This window comes from Fukomys damarensis, unplaced genomic scaffold (genome assembly GCF_012274545.1).
Source record: "Fukomys damarensis isolate Sample0158 unplaced genomic scaffold, DMR_v1.0_HiC HiC_scaffold_4, whole genome shotgun sequence".
Classification (NCBI taxonomy): domain Eukaryota; kingdom Metazoa; phylum Chordata; class Mammalia; order Rodentia; family Bathyergidae; genus Fukomys; species Fukomys damarensis.
The window spans coordinates 9632396-9645364 of NW_022900916.1; the positions used below are offsets into that span (position 1 = coordinate 9632396).

The window sequence follows — 12969 nt, forward strand, 5'->3', positions numbered from 1 at the left end:
CCGCACGGGGTGCAGGGCCCTCAGCAGGCCTCGCCCGTGCCCGGCCAGCTCCCCATGCACAGGGCACAGGTGCCGCCCACGTTCCAGAACAGTTACCACGGCTCGGGCTGGCATTAGAGCGGACTCGTTTCCAAAACATTTTTTTAAATGTTGTGTAAGATAAACTGTATATTTCATATGTACCTATTGAGGTACTTTTTAAAGCTTGTACATGAAACTTTGTATAAAAAAACACCAGTGCTCTTTCATTGTATTTTCCCCATTTTTGCTTTTTAAAATTTCTTTTAAAATGTGCTGTTAAACCAGTATTAGGTTTCTTTATTTTGTAAGTGAACATTCCAGCTGTTATTCCGGCAGTAGATTTGATGCTCCATGATCTTTAAATTTTATTGTTGCACTTAATTCATTTAGTGAATGTCTATTATTTTATACATATGCATTAAGTACACCGCTACGTAATGGCACTATGAGGATTTTTTCCTTTGGGGGGGGTCAGCAGTTCCGTGAGAGTGCATCTTAGGTATAAAAATGCAATACAGATTTTTTTTTTTTATAGTTCAGTGTGGATATGGCTCATTATCAGTTATTTCCGCAAAATGTAATTTAATGTATAGATGATTTCTAAGGTCTGACAAACTGTAAATATTACATTTCTTTTGCGTATATAATTGCTTACTGCTTTTCATTTGATATATAGCATTGTACATATGACAAGTCTTTTTGCAAAACTGTGTGATCTTTGTGAAAGTAGTACAGTATATGATATTTTAATTTCTTTTTTATTTTAAATATACTGTCACATTGAAGCACTGGTTGGGCATTTTAATTCATGTTAATAAATCACAATTATGTCAGTTTTACCAACTTGTCCTGTACAGCTAACTTCTAAATTTGGGTCTGTTTAAGTGTTTTTACAAAAGTTACAGTTTTTGTTTTTTTGGTACCAGGATCGAACTCGGGACCTTGTGTTTGCGAGGCAGACGGCAGAACCACTGAGCTAAATCCCCGGCCCCAAAAGTTAGTTTTTGAATATAATTTGTAAGGAATCGTCAATTTTCTTTAGCAACTCCTACCTCTGTTGGGTGGTAGCAGCAGTGAGAGGCTGTTCTCAGAATGGTTCCTAAATGGCATTTTGCAGGAGAGAGGGTCACAAGAAACTGCTTAACGACCAAGCGGGTTGTCTTAAATTACCTGGCATCCTATGAAATGAGTCCAGACCACTAATGCATTACGCAGAAAGACTGCAGTCTGTAGCAGTTGATTGAAGATATGAGTAGTCTGCCTTCTACAATACAGGAATATATCATTTTGCACATTTGAGAACATGCCTGAATATTCTATTGGTTAATCAAAAATGATCTGAAAGATCTATGTTTAATATCTACTCACAGATTCTTTTATAGTCACAGGACATGTTTCGTTAAATTGGGTCTGGGAATTCAAAACCGACAGAAAGGCATTAAGTAAAATGAAGATGGCCTCCCAGGTGAACAATTATAGGTGAAGTATAAAATGCTACTTCTGATCTTGGAAATGAAGATCCCCAGCCTTTGCCTTCTATCTCTTAGGATACTGGGTAGTATATCCAACATCAATCAACGACCGCATCAACAGATTTTCCACCATCCAAATACTTGGCGTAATTTGGGCACAGTGTACAAATTTTGTGGATCAGAAAAAGAGTAAACAGACTTTAAAAATGACAGATCTGGTAGTAATTTAAGTCATGTTTTATGATTTTAATTTTCATTTCCTTTTGAAAATTAGCTTAGGGACTGTGTGTTAATACAGCACACTTAGGGTTTAATCCTAATCAGCTTCAGGTTTTAGAACATAAGTCAATTTTGCCATCCTTGACTTGTGAAGCAAAATTCTATCTACAGCAATCACAAAGAAACATTTGAGAAGAAACGAATTTTGCCATTTGACTTGTGAAGCAAAATTCTATCTACAGCAATCACAAAGAAACATTTGAGAAGAAACGGCTTTACATCATCCATCGCCTGATAGTTTAACATAAAATAGCAATATTCACATCTTTAAAAGAACTACCCTCCTGAGCATTTTAAATTGTTCATTGTTTCAAAATGACCTGCTACAGAACTAGTACCTACAGAAGCTCATGTGCAAACTGCAGAATATTAAATAATTCTATGCTGAAGGAAACCCTCCAATACTGTCCTCTACCAAACTTTCGTCTCTAAAAGGGCGAGAAAAAAGTGGAACTACAAACAAGAAACAAGCTCTCTGCTCCCATGGAAAGTTTGCCTACTTTATCCTGTTACTAAGGTTATGTCTGTCCAGGTAGGGAAGGAAATAGCAAATGAGTTGTCACCCAAATATGTCATGCCTCTTTGCAACTCCAGCAACCACCTTTTCTCTGCTGTTGCGCAGTTCTGGATCTGCTGCCATCACATACATGACCTACTGCCCGTAATTTTCCATGATACTTAACATGGACCACAGAAGGGAAAAGAGGGGACATGCCACCAAAATCAGCAGACAAGTTGACGTAACTGTTTGTCATAACCAGTGGTTCTCCTTTAGCCTGTGTGCGTTCTGTATCAACAAGCCACCGAGAACAAGCCAAAAACCAAATGGTACCTAATACAGGTGTACACTTTTCTCTAGAGCAACTGGTCCTACACTGTAAACTAGGCTATATTTTATCATAGAGATGCTACTTACAAATGAACAATCTAGTTTCTTTTCCAACGGGAACTAAAACTTCAGACAAATTTCAATCAAGCGTACTACCATTCTGATAAAAATTTTTCTAGATACGGGAAGATATAAATGTACTCTGTAGTTCTTGTGAGAATGTTTCCTGTGGAAACCATGGATACCATCACTGGTCTATGGCCAACTTCTGTCAGAGAACCAAGACGGAGACAGACCTAAAAACACAGCATGCACATGTCACACATGAATGGCACACTCCACCTCACAGCAACGTGTGACACAATGCTACTTTTAGGAGGATTGTGTGTCTTGCTTGTTCCCTCAGAGTGAATGTTGTTTTAAAAGAAAGTTTGAAATGCTCAAACAAAATGCAGTTAACATGATTTTTGATGAAGCATGGATAAAAAGGATCACTGAAATTCTAGATAACGAATCAGAATTAGCATTTTTCCTGATTTCCTTACAAGAAGCCTTAATTCACGTTCTATAGCTACGTTTGCCACAACAGGGATGTCGGTGTTCCCTTTACTTCTGGTAACACTACACATGCAACAAATGCTTGATTCTATCTCTTCAAATTCAGGGCAATGATCAAGGCAATGTCTGGGGGAAAAAACCAAAACACTTTAATTTTTAAGACAACTGCAAGCACCTCAAACAATAGGTTATTATTACAACACTTGTTAGTTTTCACAATCTAGTTATTGCAAAGGCATATGGATAAATGTTAATGGACAAAGTCAAGAAAAACGAGGCACCTTAATGAATGTAAAATTCGAAATAAAAAGACATTCAACCCACTGACTTCTAAAAGAGGCTAAATATACCTCTAAATATTATCTTCTAAAATTGTATTGCCTACTAATAATGGTTTGTGTCCTGGATTCTACAGTGAATTTTGAGGAAATGCATAAACAAAAACCCTGTGCAACCCACAGAGGAAAAATGATTTTCTCACTCATGGAAAGACGACGAGAAAGCCGGTAAACTCCTGTAGCCGCCATCCAGCCGCCTATGGAACGGCTGAGATCACTGTCTCCCTGGCGCTGGGCGGAGTCTGCCCAGCGCACTCCAACTGCATTTGCCCGCCTCGGGTTTAGACAAACATGCTCCTGCTTTTCAAAAAATATATATATTGTCATTCCACACGCTGAACATGTTTCTCTTGTCCAATTTAATCTATGCATTTAACTTACAGTGCTCGGAGGAGGCAACACCACGTGGTACCAGGCCATCACATTTTTTAAGGGAAATCACTTTTTTTTTCTTTAAAAGCCCTCTTAAAAATATGCAAAAATACAAATGGGACTGCTAAATCATAATGTATGTTAGAACAAGCATCTCTTTTCTTCCTGTAAAGTGCCACATAGGGAATGATGTCTGGTAACCCAGAGCCACTTCATTTAAAATCCGAAGGGAATGGACTTTGAGGGAACGAAAAGTCTGCACAGCTCCTTGGAGCAGCGAGGCTGCCACATGCAACGTGGGCTAACAAAGCACTCAGGCCTTGGTAGCTTTTCTGAAACTTAGTCCCTGTCCCATATTTAATGGAAATTAACATTTACAAGGGTGCATTTACATATACTATAATACAGGAATGATGTCCCTTTGCCAGAAGATAAAATTGTACATTTCCTTGCTATTTCTTGGTTCCAACTTGATAATTTCTTAAGATTGTAAATTATATAGTACTCAGCTAAAATATTTCTTCATAAATAGTTACAAATCCTGCCAAAACACAAAGGGGAAAGAAATTTTTCATTCAAAATAAAAATGACATTTGAATGCCACACAAGAAACAATGCTTAGAGACATGTTATTGTTTCCAGGAGAAAATGGTTAACTACTTAGCTGAAGACAAAAGACTACCCTTCCCCAGGATCACAGTGCACAAAAAGCAAAATATCAAACAACAGTACCTCAAAGCAAAATAAAGGTCTGAGGATGAAGCCAGCTCACTTGTAATCCTGTTAAAGAATGAGTCACCGTTTAGGTCCAATGTACTGGAAAACACTCGCTAGCTCAGAATGGTGTATTTGTAGCTTTGCTAAGAATTCAACCAAGGATGCCGAAGGCATTCACCAGCAGAGGCTCGTTTCTCGGGAACCATTTCTAACATCGGGATGAGGAAATCTGTAAACTGTGCAGCATCTTCATGCGGCCAGCCATACTTTTCCACAAGTACATCAAACAGGCTCCAGGGCTTCAGCTTGGTGATGTGCCGCAGTTCTCCTACCAGGGAAAAACATCAGTATCAAGGAAGCTCCAACTTCACACTTCCCAGAGTTGGCCGAGCCAAGTTACCTACCTGCTCAATCGGCACCTTACACTGACCAGGAGGGAGGCTAACGTTCCTCTTTCACAATAATCACAAGAAGGGTCTGCGACCATGTCATAGTTCAAGTACGCTTGGTGGATTTAAAAGGTTAACTGTAGTTCATTCACATCAGTTCTAGGTTTCTTTAAGCAGTGTTCTAGGAATGCCCAGAAAGTTTTCTTTCTGCAGTACTGGGGACTGAACTCAGGAGCTTCACATTGAGCTGAATCTCCAACCCTTTTTTATTTTGAGACAGGACTTACTAAGTTACTAAATTGCCCAGGCTGGGCTGGCAATCCTCCTGCCTCAGCCTCCCACAGTGCTGGGATTACACGTATGTGCCACCATGCCCAGCTCCAGAATGTTCTCAATTCCCAAAAAACCCAACTCCAATTTGGGCTATTAGGCAGCTTACAAGCTTGTTTAGAGAAAGCTCTAAGACGCACCATGTTACACAAAGAAAAGGAAGTTTTTCCTCTGAACAGCACTGAGAGAACTTCCATGATGGTACAGATGTACTTTTATTCTGTGCTGTCCAATCTAAGCAGTGAAATGTAGCTGGTGTAACTGAAGTAACATTTTAATTTGTCTAAATTTAAACAGCTACAAGTAGCTAGGCACCCAAGCCAGAAACTGTTCATGTCTACAATTTGTTGTAAAATCTAAGATTTCAAGGACATACCTTTATAAACCCTGAAGTTATAATGCTCAAAATGCTCTAGCTTAGTATACAAGGCGCTACTCAAGAAAGGTGGTTACAGGCAGCTCTGACTGATGCAGCAGAGCCACTAAGAAGCTAGTAAAGCATCTGTGAACTGTACTGGCCTCTCTCCTAACAGGAAGACCGAGTTAAGTCAAACTATCAACAGGTCAGAGTGACTTTGATTCTGAATAGCTCCTCTCCACCCAGGTCTGAAAAGTTCACAGGACACCCAGCCCTGCCCTCTGCCCTGTCCCTGCTCTCAGCTGCCAAGTACACATTTTTCATAATATGCATCAAGAGAGAATCAGTGCTATGCTCACAGTGTCTCCTTGGGAGACCTGGGCTATTTTATTCATTATTCAAATTAACTTGGAAACACACTACCCTTTTTAAACGGTAACAAAAACAAAAGAATATGGCATAAAATTACAAAAGCAAAAGCAGAAATCCCCTAGAGCCTTCCCTGCAGTGACTGCCGCTGGGCTCTACTCTCCCCCTCAAGCATTCAAAGCCTATGCGCCCCTGCGAGCTGCAAATCCACCGGGCATGGGACTCTGGTCTGAAAGGCTGCTTTGAAAGGGTTCTTATTAAGGGTTGTGTGCCAAGTACGCTTCTGCCCAAGGTGTGGTCTGGGACACAGTTAAACTTGGCTTCCAGACTACAGCTCATGTGTACATCTAATGGAGAAGTGGAAAAGGCCAGCCCTAAGAGGAGATGCAGTCTCAGTAAGAAAGGAGCCTCAGCAATCATTCCGCCCTCTGCCTTAGAGGCCAGCTCAAAAGGAATCCCAGCCAGGGGGCAAACCCTGGCATCTCCTTTATTCCTAAAATGTGCTCAACACAATATGGCATGTTTGCAAAATTATAAATGCTCAGAAATGGACAGCAATGGTCAAACAAACTATGGTACTTGGTGAATATTTACTACCAAACAACAAGGGGGAAATCAGGGTAAATTGTCAAGCAGCACAAGAACAGTCTCTGCAGTTAGTTACAAGCTTTTTAAATAACAAAAAAGATGGAAAGAACATGCAACAAGACCACCAACCAGCAGTGCTAAGTAAGGTTTTCTCTCAATTCCCACTTTTCCGTAAAGTGACTATTATGGATTTGAGGCGGCTTGCTGATCTATCTCACCGAGAGCTTACGCATGACAAGCTAGGACAAGTTCAATGCAATTCAGGAGTCATTCAAGCATTCTGTATTGGAACAAATGAATGAGAAGCAGTCTTCCCAGAAGAGCAGAAGGACCCATGTTTGAGGGTGGTGATTTTTAACTAAGTTCCTTTAACAGGCATCAGACTGAGTAAACTCAGGCTGGGGCCACAGCTCGGAGGCACAGTGCTTGCACAGAATGCAAAAGGCCCTGGGTTCAATCCCCAGCACAAAAACAAAACCAGCACCACCTGAACAAAATGGACCCATCACATCGATGGATCAATATTTATTGCCAGTGATAAAATTCAAGCTTAAGAGAAAATTAAAACATAACAAAGCAACAACAACAGAAAGCACAGTCACAGGCCGGGGATTTAGCTCCGTGGTTCCACCGCCTGCCTTCTAAGCACAAGGACCCCAGTTCAATGATCCCCGGGGCCAAAAAAAAAGGACAGTCATCCTCCTATACACACAGTGTCTGGTTTCAAGAACATTCCTCTAGCTCACAACACAAATCCAAAGACACCCAGCCCCTTACGAAATTGGCAAGGTATGTATGTGTATACAAACTGCCCGCATCGCACCTCCTCTTCTCCTTGTTAAATCAGCTCTAGATTACTAACAATCCCTAGCACAATGTAAATGCTATGCAAATACTCGCTACATTGTATTGTTTACGGGATAACAACAAGGAACCATGTCTGCATGCTGAGGACAGATGCATTTCAGATCTGAGGTGGGTTCAACCTGTGGAAGCCACGCACGCTAAGCACTGATTGACTTCACGGAGAGAGAAGTTTTCTGACTACAGACATCTAGCAAGACTGTCTGGATCCCCCTGTACAATACACAAAGAAACCCTGGCCTGTAAACAGCCGCTATGACTCCTACTTGCTGCTACTATAAAATTAACTCCCTTCTCAGTGAAAGGATTTTAATCCTGATAATTTTTTCTTCGGAAAATATACAAAGATTATGTTTCACTTAAACAAATTTGGAGATAATCAGACACTTAACTGTGATGGTGTTTAATTAAGAAAGGAAAAAAAGCTGGGTCTCCACTTTTATCGGTGGTGCTGGGACTGAATCAGTGGACAGTAGCGCTCCTGCTCCACCACCTTCTTAGCAGTGAGCACTGTTTTACTTCTCCTGTGACTACAAGCTGCCAACCTCACCCCCTCCCCTCACAGATATGCACACAAAAGCTCAGCTAGCAGAGCAGGCGAATTCCCCAGTGGCCCTCTGGCCTGCACGCTTGCTGAGAAACCTCTGGACAGAGGCAAGGAAAGCTGGCAGGAAGGAGTCTAGGAGGAAGGAGTAAAGGCTTGAGGCAGCAGCGGCACCTGCAGCCCCAGACTATCAGAGTGCTTTGTAAGTTCCTCCTCTATGCGCCTCTTGAATGTTTACTGTGATTTGTGAAGGAAAATATGTTATTTTGTCCATGCAGTTATATTCCAGAATTAGACACAGAAGCATATGAGGTTTCACATTTATGTGAAAGGACTATAAAGACAAAAACTGTGACTATATTTGAATGAATATTGATAACAATAAAGTAAAACCACGATATAAACTAAATTTCAGTACTGTACCCATAGAAAGGAAACCTAATAAATACTAGTACAAAGCCAAAGACAAATTTAAGAAATATAGATGAATTCCTATGCAGGCAGGCAAAGTACAGGTAGGTAAACGTTTTTTTTTTTGGGGGGGGGTGCGCACACCAGAAATTGAACTTGGGTCTCTGTGCTTGCAAAGCAGGCACAGGAACCAGTGAGCTAAATCCCCAGCCCTTGCTAAATATTTCAACTAAAATGTATATAGGGCTGGAGATTTAGCTCAGTGGTTCCGGCGCCTACCTCAGAAGGACCCGAATTGGATCTCCGTACCAAAAAATAAAAAAATAAAAATGTATATAAATCCCACCTCACATCACAAACAAAAATTAACTCCAAATAGAACATAGGACTAAATTACAAGGGAAGAGAAAATGACAGGAGAAAGTAAATCTTCTTCATGACCTTAAAGTAATGATTTCTTAGGTGGGATATAGAAAGCACAAATAAGCAAAGGAAAAGTATAAAAAGTGAAAACCACTTCAGCTATCACCCGTATGCATTCGAGAAATGAAAACCTACACCCACATAGACCCTGCACGTTAGTGACCACATCAACATTATGCACAACAGCCAAAATGCAGACACAACCAGGTGTGCCTGGCCTGATAAACTGATACACAAAGCACACTGCATACGAAGACTGGAGTACTGACACACGCTACCACATGAATGAGTCCAAGAAAGCCGCCAAATACAAAAGCCAGCAGCTGTGCCTTGTCTGAGGATCCCACTTGTCTGCTGTATCTAATGACAAATCCACAGAAACAGAAGCAGCATCTGCCCCGGGTGAGGAGCGGAGAGAATGGACGTGTGGATACGAGGTTGGCGTGTGGGTACAAGGCTTCCTCTTGGTAACGAGAATGTTCTAAAATTAAATATTAGCAACGGTTATTTGACTCTGTGGATCCACTAAAAATTACTGAATTGCACACCTTTTAAAGGTCAACTGTAAGGAGTGAAAATTATATCTCAATAAAATTATTTTTTAAATGGGCACAACACAGACAACATCCAGCGTTGTGTCAATGCTTACAGTAAAAGTAAACATTTCATCCTCAGTAAATCAAAGTAAATGATGGGAACACACAGGAAGAACTACAAGTTGAGCACCCCAATCCAAAATTGGTTATGCTCTAAGCATTAACAGGACACCACAAGTGGCAACTTCCACAGCTGACCTCATTCATGTGAGAAGATGCAGTCCAAATGCAGGCATGCTGAAATTACTGTCTAAATGACCATCAGAGGGACTGGGATGTCACTCAGTGGTAGTGCGCCTGCCTGGCACGTGTGAGGCCCCGGGTTTGATCCCCAGTACCACAAAAAAAATAACAGTAGAACCTTCAGCCTATGTATATAAGGTGTGTATGAAACAAATGAATCTCATGCTTAGACTTGGGTCCAATATCCAACATACTGCATTATATACTTGTGCAAATATTCCAAAACGTGAGAAAATGTGACATTTGAAGCTCTTTTGTTCTCAAGAATTTTGGTAAGGGATAGGCAACTTGTGTAATGGAAATTATCTGAAACCTGTTACAGCAATGATTTCATTGCTTTTTGCATCAACTGTACTAAATGTTGAAATGATTAAAACACTCAAAGCAGTTCCATTTGTGTGGCCTGTGGCCTGTCACTTCACAGAACGTCTTTGCTACACTTTGCGTCACTGGATTCTGCCTCTGGGGCACAGCATCTCTCTCATGGAACCCTGCCTGTCAACACAGCTCCAGCTGCAGGGTTCTCCACACAGGGCCAGCTGGAGTAAGCATGGGGTACAGTGGAGCAGTACTGCCCAGAGCGCAGGCCGGGCACTAAACACATGGTCACCTGCCAGGTCACAAAGTTTCCTCCCAAACCAAAGCCTATGTACAGGTTCCTGTGCTTGAACTTACTCAGAAGCTATCTATTAGACCTGCTCTCTGCCAGGCACGAATGTGCTCGGAACCGGACATCGATCAGTAAACTAGGCCAAGCTGCTGTTCTCAGCTTAACTCCTAGGGGAGGTGTGTGCAATCACAGAGAAGAAAGAATTCTGTCTGTCCATCCACTCATCCACTCAGCCACCCACCTTGGAACTGAACCCAGGCCCTTGGGTGTGCTAGACAACAAGGCCTTTTAAAGCTTGGAATTAAGGTTTCAAGATGAAACTGCAGTGAGAGTAGTTTATCTATGCACTGCAACCATTAGGGCTCATTAACTTGTAAGAGGACACTGCTTAGCTATTTTTATTTCTACAGAATCAAGCTCACACTGAGAAGACACTGCCCTATGCAACCCTTCTTTTCCAGGGTTTCCAAAGGCAACCAGGCCCTCAAGGACGCCCCACAGCTCACAGATTGTTCTAATGCCCATGCCTGGCAATTGCGCAGCTGCAAAATGACTTGAGACTCTTTTAAAACCTGAAGCCAGGAAAATCAAGATGGGGTGGGGACAATGTCCAGCCTATATGGGTCACACACCCACAAAAGATGTCTGCTCTTGCAGGTATCAGAAAATCTGCTGCCTTTTACATAACTCTGGAGATAAGATCCCTTCCCTCTACTGCAGAGCACAGCGTTCTCCAGCACCCTGGCTCCGCAGGTGTAGATCCTGCCAGGCAAGGCTGCTTCCTGCACCTGCATGGGGCCTTTCTGACATCTGCACTCATTAAATAAAGAAGCCCTGCAGTCTGACGCCCATGCCGGTGTGCACAGCCACGCAAGTTCGTTCCAATGCAGCTGATGCTCCTTCAAGCGAACCATATCCTTTGATGCTCCCATTCTCGACAAAGTATTTTTTTACTAAAGCAATGGCTATCAGTAGGTCAAAAGAATACAGCCCGGTGAGGGCCGCTCTTGTCTGTGCTGATTTTACCACCATTATCCAGTGCATATTCCAAACAGAACTTGGGGGACGTGCCACTGCCACTGCCCTCATCCTCGGGGACACAAGATCTATTTTCATGACAAGTTCTCATTGCTCATAATGTTATTGTGACTTCTGTCAAGACCCCAAATTCCTTCTGATCACCACAGCCATTATAAATAAACAATTATGAGAAAATAACTTAAACTGAACCCTCAGTAATTTTAGGGGATTCCTGGCCTCATCATAAATTCTCCCTTATATCCAAAGGAAGGAGGAAAAAAAAAAAGTCTAATTACCACAGTGGCCCCGAGTCAGAATGTCTTTAGTCTGTAACTAAGAAGGATGCAATGCAAAATGCATTATAACTCCTCAGTGCCCCTTCAAACAACACAGAGGTCCTAAAGCCCAACTGGTAAGGACCTGAGTTACACAGCCACAGGGGCACCCAGGACAAGTGGATCTCAGGAAACCACCCATGGTCAGACCTGAGGTCAGCAAGCATCACTCTGCTGCCTGTCCTTTGAAGAGGGACGCTGCGCTAAGGGGTGAGAAGAGGTGCTGTCCTGGCACCCAGCAGAGTGGCTCTGAGGGCTCAGAGCTCTAGGCCAGGGCAAAGCACCATTAGTGCAGCGTGGAGAAGTGCTTCTCAGCAACTCCTGTACAGCTGGTGTGGTGATGCTTGCCTCCCCTAGTTGATTCAGAGTGTGAGGAGGATACAAGTTCAAGGCCAGCCCGTGCAACTTAAGGAGAAAGGATGTGCTGGGGTTACAGGCATGCGCCACCACACCTGGCTTCAAAGTAAAATTCTAAAAGGACTGGGGATGTAGCCCAGTGGTAGAGCACTTGCCTAGCATGAATGAGGCCCTGGGTTCAGGATTCTGTCTTTATTGCTTGTGTAAGAAGCCCTGAGGGCCAAACCTGCCTACCTGCCTGCCTGCCTGCATGCTGAGAAAGAACAGGACTAGGTCCAGGGCTCCTTGGCCCCTCTCTGCCCCTGCAGATCAGGTACCATAAGAGACCAGCTCCTGGCTGATCACAAGATGCCTAGCTGACTGCTGCCAGGCTGAGACCGAGGGCGAGACTATGACCGAGGCAAGTCAGCCAACGGGGGATGGGGGTGGGTGATCTCCTGGCCATAACCAGGAAGGAATCCAGGATTTGCAAGTCAAGCTGAACACCCAGGCCATAACACAGAGCTTCTCCTTGCTTTGACCCTTTTCAAATAACATCTTCTGAAAGGCACCTAGGGAAGGACTAGCCATGCTGGGGATCAAACCCACGGCTTCGCCCCAGGCGAAGCTCCAACCCCAAATATGTGCCCAACTCTTACACTGCTTCTCTGTAACTTTGCTTTAGCAACTGATAGCAGCTACCGTACCACACACCACAAAATATCACATTTTACACCTTCTTACACCACCACAACCAGAAATTATCCCATTAACAGGTGAGGGAATAAATCTAGAGATTCTAAGACAGGCCCCATCTTGCAGCTCTATCATGGAACAAACACAGTTGAACAGCAAAGCCATTTTATTGCCCCGAACTCTTGCTTTGGCCTCTGCATGAGAATCTGTGTGCGGAGAGGAGAACTTTACTCAATGAGAATTTTGTATCTTATAGGAAAGTAAAAAGTCA

The 12969-nt window shown here is 42.6% G+C and overlaps 1 protein-coding gene across 10 annotated transcripts in view; it reads right to left on the minus strand.

The window, feature by feature from the left end:
- Nucleotides 1-1921: 1921 nt before the first annotated feature.
- The window catches only part of Srpk2 (SRSF protein kinase 2), a 232652-nt gene continuing 221604 nt past the window's right edge, over nucleotides 1922-12969 (minus strand). For 7 of the 10 annotated variants that reach the window (XM_010634020.3, XM_010634021.3, XM_019208926.2 and 4 more), the window contains one exon: nucleotides 1922-4914. In XM_010634020.3, the coding sequence (XP_010632322.1) occupies nucleotides 4730-4914 (185 nt within the window). In that variant the 3' untranslated portion in view covers nucleotides 1922-4729. The remainder of the gene's footprint in view (nucleotides 4915-12969) is intronic. The other 3 variants (XM_010634022.3, XM_010634025.3, XM_033756653.1) reach the window with 1 other exon arrangement.